General features: G+C 54.2%; 1 protein-coding gene across 3 annotated transcripts; it reads right to left on the reverse strand.

Moving 5' to 3' along the window:
* Window positions 1–6: 6 nt before the first annotated feature.
* On the reverse strand, window positions 7–5,451 carry NSUN5 (NOP2/Sun RNA methyltransferase 5). 3 transcript variants are annotated; one of them, XM_001110343.5, is made up of 10 exons: window positions 5,335–5,451; window positions 5,067–5,189; window positions 4,205–4,379; window positions 4,021–4,129; window positions 1,774–1,912; window positions 1,562–1,677; window positions 998–1,176; window positions 600–810; window positions 375–515; window positions 7–299 (listed from the first exon to the last, which is right to left on the reverse strand). In XM_001110343.5, the coding sequence occupies exons 1-10, from the start codon at window positions 5,425–5,427 to the stop codon at window positions 173–175; spliced, it is 1,413 nt and encodes a 470-aa protein (XP_001110343.2). In that variant the 5' UTR covers window positions 5,428–5,451; the 3' UTR covers window positions 7–172. The 3 variants fall into 3 exon arrangements, with proteins under 3 accessions (XP_001110343.2, XP_014988798.1, XP_077852651.1); XM_015133312.3 differs by having other exon boundaries at window positions 7–304; XM_077996525.1 differs by having other exon boundaries at window positions 248–515; window positions 4,205–4,265.
* Window positions 5,452–7,206: the final 1,755 nt, after the last annotated feature.

Consider the following 7,206-nt stretch of genomic DNA (forward strand, 5'->3'; position numbering starts at 1 on the left):
ATAGAGTACGTTCTGCATTTTATTTTATTTCTGCAGGCACTTTTCTCACCAGCAAGAACACAGCCCAAGGAAAGGACCCAATAACCTTTCAAAACCCAAACTGCTGCATGCGGTGAGGGCCCAGGGTCCTCCACGGAGAGGACGGGCGTCTTCCTTTCCTACCAGGAAGGAGTCAACCCGAAGCCGCTGCTATGTGCAAGGCGGCGTGCAAGCACCGGCTCCAGCTTTTTGCTGTCTCTTCTTTCTCTTTGGGGCTGGGCTGGGTGTGCATTCTGGTGCTGATGCTTTGGCCTGTGAGGCTGAACTAAAGAAGTGTAGATGTCAGATGTGCCGGTGCCATCCTGCATCTCCCAAGCATGCTCCCACTCACTCACCTTGGCGCCTCGACCCGTTCAATTACGGCTATGAAGAAGCCACCGCTGAGCGTGGTCTCAGGGGAGGCCCGGAGGCAGTGCTTGGCACCAGGGAATGTGCTCAGGCCTCGGTGGGGCCAGGCAGGCAGGGCAGGAGCTAGCCTGTGAGGGAAATAGCCCCAGTGCTGGGTAAGAGAGCAGCTCACCCCTGTCCCCCCTCCCACGACCCTGGCGCACGCCCCGTACCTGAAGGCACCAGGGTTCTGCTGCAGCGCATCTCGCACCACGTCTTCATTCTCCTCCTGGCAGAGGGAGCACGTGGAGTAGATGAGCCGCTTCAGGGAAGGGAAAGTGAGCGCGTGGCACAGGGCTCGCTGCTGGAACCCCGCCAGGGCATGCAGACGCGCCGGGCTAGGTGTGCCTGCCCCGGGCTCCTCCAGCTGTCTGCTCGGCATACCTAAGGAAAAGCGTGTCTCGGTCACACAGGCTGCCTCAGTCCTGAAATCCTCACTTCACAGAGAACCTTTGCCACAGGGTCCCCAGCCCATTAAAGTGTCAGAACCAAGACCAAAACAAATGATGACTCTGGGTCTAGGCTGCTGTGGACCTACAAGTCCGTCGGCCACGCTTTCTCCCCATCTCACCTGAGCCACTGCAGGAAGGATCCAGCAGGATATAGTGGACCTCACGGTAGCGTGGGTCTGAGGGGGAGACCGCCAGGAAGTCCTCCTCAGCCAGCTCACAGCAGGAGATGCCAGCCCGGGCCAGCAGCGTGGCCATTGATGCCAGCCGCTTGGCATCCAGGTCAAAGGCAAAGATCTTCCTAGGGCAGAGGGCAAAGCAGGGGTGACCTGAGCACGCATGGAGCAGCTAAGGGCCTGTCACAGCCAGCCAGAATGTGCAGGTTAAGCTAGGACACACGATATCGAAGAATGTGCAGGTTAAGCCAGGACATACAACATCGAAATGGCCTACGTTTAAAGAGCCCAGGGTCAGAGGTAACTGGCCTGGGGTCTCCGCCCCAAGGGCTAAGGGATCCACATCTCACACCTGCAGTGGGGGAAGCTTAGCTTGGGCCAAATACCATGAACTGCTTTGGTGCAGCAGGAAAGAGTAAGCGGACGCCATCCTTTCAGCCTTCATTACCCACTGAAAGGCATAGAATCAAACCCCATGCCCTCCTCCCGGCTCCTGACCGTGGCACTCACCCTTGGTTCTTCAGAAGAGCAGCCAAGTGACTGGTCTTATTGCCTGGGGCGGCACAGGCATCAATGACATGGGAGCCTGGCGGAGGGTTCAGCAGCATGGCTGGGAGACAGCTTGCCTGGCGGGCAGAGCACAGGGGCCGGCTGAACAGAGACCCCAGGCTAGGCCCTTCCCACACCTACACATTCTTCTCTTTTCTGTTCCTCTTGCTTACCCTGTCCTGCAGAATGAGGTGTCCGGCCCGGTACAGTGGATGTTCATGCAGATCTGTCTGGGCGGGAAATACCAGCAGCTCCGGCATCAAGGGGTCCAGGAGAAAATGCTTCCCCTTGAGGGCTCGTAAGTCGTCGAGGCTGCCAGGGAAGAACCATTCATCATTTCCCGAATTTCTCCCTGCCAGGCCCCATTCCAACATGCAACAAATGTTACCCCAGCTACGGAGAAATCAACAGGGTGATAAGCTAGAGGCTGTGGAATCCTATGGAATCCTCCGCAGTTGAGGGAATGGGTTGTCAAGCCAGACTGATGGCTCAGGAGCCCCCTCTCCTGTTTACCAGCAGTGGGAGCCTGGGCAAGTGATTCAATCTCAAGGCCCACTGGCATCTCTGTAAAATAGTAGGTGTGAGGATTCAATGAGCCAATATATCCAAGATACTTACTTGGCACAAATTAATAAATGTTAGCTATTCCTGTTGAAGCATAACCTTCGAGAAAGGTTACTTTACGGGGGGGTGAGGGGATGCAGGGAGGTGAGAGCTGAGCTCATTCCTGATGGATGAGGAGTGTGAGGCACTTAGGTTAAAACTCCATTCACTGTAACTCAGTAAAGGAGGACCGCCCACTCTACCCGATCCATGCCGAAATGGGCCTAGAGAGCCACATGTCTCGGTTCAGAAATCTATCAAAGCGATAGAGCTGGAATTCAAACGCAAGCAGCTGTTCTCTGCTATTCCAGCCTGGTGTCCAAGCAACATGGTAGAGGCAGAAGAAAGGATCTTACAAAGAGTGGGGGAAAGGAAGAGGGGCAGAGGCTGCTTCTCAGAGCCACCAAAGGACAAAACGAGACAGGTGTGAGCCCAGTGCTAGTGGCATGGGACAGGAACCAGCCACTGTTGCTGGCCCACTGGTGCACACAGCACCGTGGCAGATGGACCTGGAGAGAAGGCAGGAGGGACAGCACAATGAAGCCAAGAAAGGGCTTAGCATGGCCGGGCTCAGTGGCTCACGCCTGTAATCCCAGCACTTTGGGAGGCCCAGGCAGGCGGATCACCTGAAGTCAGGAGTTTGAGACCAGCCTGACCAACATGGAGAAACCCCGTCTCTACTAAAAATACAAAATTAGCCGGGCACAGTGCTGCATCCCTGTTATCCCAGCTACTCAGGAGGCTGAGGCAGGAGAATTGCTTGAACCTGGGAGGTAGAGGTTGCAGTGAGCCGAGATCACGCCATTGCACTCTAGCCTGAGCAACAAGAGCGAAACTCCATCTCAGAAAAGAAAGGGCTTAGCAGGGGAGTAACAGCATCAGATCTGCCTTTAGAGCTTCCTACAGTCAACCTCAAGGAGGAAAATGCAGTGAGACAGTCTGGAAGCAGAGGGACCAGTCTGGGAAGTTCTTGTGGTAATCCCAATAAGAAATGAGTGCTTAACCTAGGCAGTGTCCAAGGGGATGAAGAGAAAGGAGTAGAGGCCAGGTGCGGTGGCTCACGCCTGTAATCCCAGCACTTTGGGAGGCCGAGGCGGGCAGATCACCTGAGTTCAGGAGTTTGAGACCAGCCTGGCCAACATGGTGAAACCTCATCTCTACTAAAAATACAAAAATTAGCTGGGCATGGTGGTGGGAGCCTCTAATCCCAGCTACTTGGGAGGCTGAGGCAGGAGCATCGCTTGAACCTGGGAGGCAGTGAACCAAGATCATGCCATTGCACTCCAGCCTGGGTGACAGAGTGAGACTCAGTCTTAAAAAAAGAGAAAGGAGTGGAGCTGAGAAAGATGCTGAAGGTGGGGGAGTAAATGATTGGAGGGAGGGGAAGGAAGCACCTAGGATGACTCAGTTTCTGGCTTGATCAAATGGGTGGAAGATAGTGACATCTGTTAGATTAAACTGGGGATGCACTAAGTGTAGTTTGAGAGGAGAGATGGCGAACGCAGCGGCTGTGGCATCTGTGGTGCATTCGTATGAGCCTGAGGAGGAAGGGAAGTCTACTCTGGGCGGTGAGAATCACCAGGTCGCAGGCAGGAGTTCAAGCTAGAGAAAAAAATGTAGAGATCCAGAAAGAATGTAGGATGGGACTCCTAGGAGTTTGATGTTTAAGGGATGGGAGGAAGACAAACCTTGAAGATGGAGAAACTGCTGGAAAGGTAGGAAGAAAGCCCAGAGAGCAAAGTCACAACTATCCAGCCACTTCTCTTCCCACTACCCCACCTCCCTAGATGAGGACGGCCAGGGCTCTAAGCTCTCACCTGGAAGCCCGACCCTGATAGGAGAAACCTTGTCTCTTGAAATAATCAACTACATCATCGGAGCAGGTCTTGAGAGTATTCACACGCACAAATCGAGGCAGCTGGGAGACTAGGACGCAATGAGCAGTGAGTAGACAGAAGCAAAGTTCCCCGCCTCCCCCACCCCCAACTCCTTCCAGCTCACCTGGACCAGGCCTGGATCCCACTTCCAACAGGTCCTCATTCCGGCTCACACCCCGATGAACCTTAAGCCGAGCCAACTCAGCCTTGAGCCTCGCCTGGTGCCGGCCCAATAGAGCCTTCCATCGGCCCCCACCACCTCGAAAGCCCTTTCCCAACAACAACTCATACACTAGCACCTGGGGATGAGGAAACAAACACGAAAACAAAAAAGCCCTAAGCATGACGCATAAATGCCTTAGAACTAACTCTAATAGAGCCCCGGCACTGGAATGGCTAAACAGATAACCTGGCAGACAAAGGTGGGGTACCTCACCCAAGATCACACCAGAAATTAACTACAGAACAGGATCAGAACCTGGCATCCTGCTTCCCAGCCTTAGACCTTTTCCCCACAGATGTTCACCAGTAGACCTCTGCACCCAACTTCTTGCCGACATTACCCTTTCGTGGGTTTGGGGTTTTAATAACTGGGGTCTAGCTCTGTAGCCCAGGCTGAAGTGCAGTGGCCAGATCATAGCTCACTGCAGCTTCGAACTCCTGGGCTCAAGTGATCCTCCCCCCTCAGCTTCCCGACTAGCTAGGACCACAGGTGCGCGCCGCCACGCCCGACTTCCTTACAGTCTCCGCCACTACTACTCTGTACTTCGGTTATTTAATTCTTCAAAACACTCTAAGTTTAAGCATTTTCATCCCATCTCAATTCGCTACCCAGGGAAGGTCTGCTCATACTCATTTCAGATGAACGACTTGCTCCAGTCCCGCCGTGCACGGCAGCAGAGCTAAGACCAGATGACAAAGCGCACACCGTCGGGGTTCACTTCCCCGCCCCGCCCCGCCCCGCCCCGCCCCGCCCCTCCGCTCACCTTGGCCAGGTGCGGCCGCAGCTTCTTCTCCGCACGGAGGAGGCCGGCGCTGGCGATTACGGCATCCAGCACGGCGGAGTAGCGCTGCGTTTCGCACACCAGCGCGTACAGCTGCTTCACGTTCTGTAAAGCCGAGGGAGACAGGCTGGGACCGGGGCTCCGCCGGCCCTCCTCGCCGGGCCCCAACTCCCGACCCCACCGGGGCCCGTCTCACCCCACCCCGGGTTCCTCACCCCACACCCCTACTTCTCGCGCCCGGGCCCGCTACCTGGAAGTTGCTGGAGTACACCAGCCCCTTGATGGAGCCCTGGCGGTTCTCCACGCCTGCCAGCACGCCTGCCGCGACAGCGTACAGCCCCATGTTCCCGCGCGCCTTTACGGCTCTGTCGCAAAGCGCACCGGGCTCTGCGCACGCCCGAACTTCCGGGGTCAAAGAGCACGACCTTCCGGGACCGGAAGTTCCGGTCGAAGTCCCCCTGCAAGGAGTGTGTGTGATCGCGCACCTGCCGGGGTGGGGAGTGCGACTCTACGAGCCCGTTTGGCCATTTCTTCTCTAGTTCTTCAGTCTTTGCCAATCTGATGGGCAAACAATGGGATTTTACTGCTGTTTAACTGCAGTTATTGAGGTTGAATATCTTCACATGTGTATTGGTCATTATATGTATATATGTATAAATTTTTTTTGAGATAAAGAGTCTCACTCTGTCACACAGTGTCGTGATCTCGGCTCACTGCAACGTCTGCCTCCCGGGCTCACGCCATTCTCCTGCCTCAGCTTCCCGAGTAACTGGGACTACAGGCGCCCGCCACCACGCCCGGCTAATTTTTCAATTTTTAGTAGAGACGGGGTTTCACATGTTGGCCAGGCTGGCCTCGAACTCCCGGCCTTAGGTGATCTGCCCGCCTCGGCCTCCCAAAGTTCTGGGGTTATAGGCGTGAGCCCCCCACGCTGGCCGTAATTATGTGTCTCTGTGTATTGTCTTATCTTCCTCTGTCATGTGTGCTCCAATGGCTGTGTTCTCAGGGAGGCTTTTTCTGTGCAATGGCAGAGAAGGTCCTAGCAACTCCAGGTCCACAATGTTCACAATACCTGCCACTCACCCTGCACCAGTGACCACATTAGTCCCAGAGCCAAGCAAGAAAGCACATGGGGTATTTGGGTACCTGAAATGGGCCGGTTTGGTCAAATACAGTAAGTGATGTAGGTATGATCCAGGCCTTAAAGCCACACTAATAGTTTGTTTTTGTTTTTGTTTTTGATGAGGTCTCACTCTGTCACCCAGGCTGGAGTGCAGTGGCACCATCATAGCTCACTGCAGGCTTGAACTCCAGGGCTCAAGCAATCCTCCCACTTTACCCTCCAAGTAGCTGGGACTACAGGTGTGCACCACCACACCCAGCTAATTTTATCTTTTGTAGAGATGGGGGTCTCACCATGTTGCCTGTGGATGGTCTCGAACTCCTGGCCTCAAGCGATCTTCCCACCTTGGCTTCCCAAAGCAGTGATTACAGGCATGAGCCACTGTGCCCAACAAGGATTTTGTTCTTTTATCTTGAGAGAAATGGTAGTCCTCTTAAGGATTTTAAGTCATGGAGTGCTGTGCTCACATACACTTCTTTAAAAGATCAGTCTGGCCAGGTGCAGCAGCTCACACCTGTAATTCTAGCACTTTGGGAGGCCAAGGCAGGCGGATCATTTGAGGTGAGGAGTTTGAGACCAGCCTGGCCAACATGACAAAACCCCGTCTCTACTAAAAATACAAAGATTTAGCCAGGCATGGTGGCAGACACCTGTAATCTCAGCTACTCGGGAGGCTGAAGCAGGAGAATCGTTTGAACCTGGGAGGCGGAGGTTGCAGTAAGCTGAGACTGTGCCACTGCACTCCAGCCTGGGGGATACAGCGAGATTCTTTCTCCAATAAATAAATAAATACATACATACATACATACATAAATAATCAGTCTGGCTACAGTGTGGGGATATAGGATAGAGGGAGCAGAGTTGAGGAAGGGAGAGACCAATGGGGGTCATGGCAGTCACCTAAAGCAAGAACTGGTAGCCTGCACTGAGTTGGTAGCAGTGGAGTTAAGTTGAAGTTGGCAGTGCGACCACTAAGTTAAATCCCCAGAACTTGCTCAG

This window comes from Macaca mulatta, chromosome 3 (assembly GCF_049350105.2).
Source record: "Macaca mulatta isolate MMU2019108-1 chromosome 3, T2T-MMU8v2.0, whole genome shotgun sequence".
Taxonomy (NCBI): domain Eukaryota; kingdom Metazoa; phylum Chordata; class Mammalia; order Primates; family Cercopithecidae; genus Macaca; species Macaca mulatta.

Excerpts from the sequence above, each read along its gene's own strand:
- NSUN5 (XM_001110343.5), bottom strand. The coding sequence starts at position 5,427 with ATGGGGCTGTACGCTGTCGCGGCAGGCGTGCTGGCAGGCGTGGAGAAC. Across the intron at positions 4,380-5,066 it reads TGCGGCCGCACCTGGCCAAG|GTGCTAGTGTATGAGTTGTT; the intron begins GTGAGCGGAGGG and ends CCTCATCCCCAG. Across the intron at positions 300-374 it reads GAACGGGTCGAGGCGCCAAG|CCTCACAGGCCAAAGCATCA; the intron begins GTGAGTGAGTGG and ends TCTTTAGTTCAG.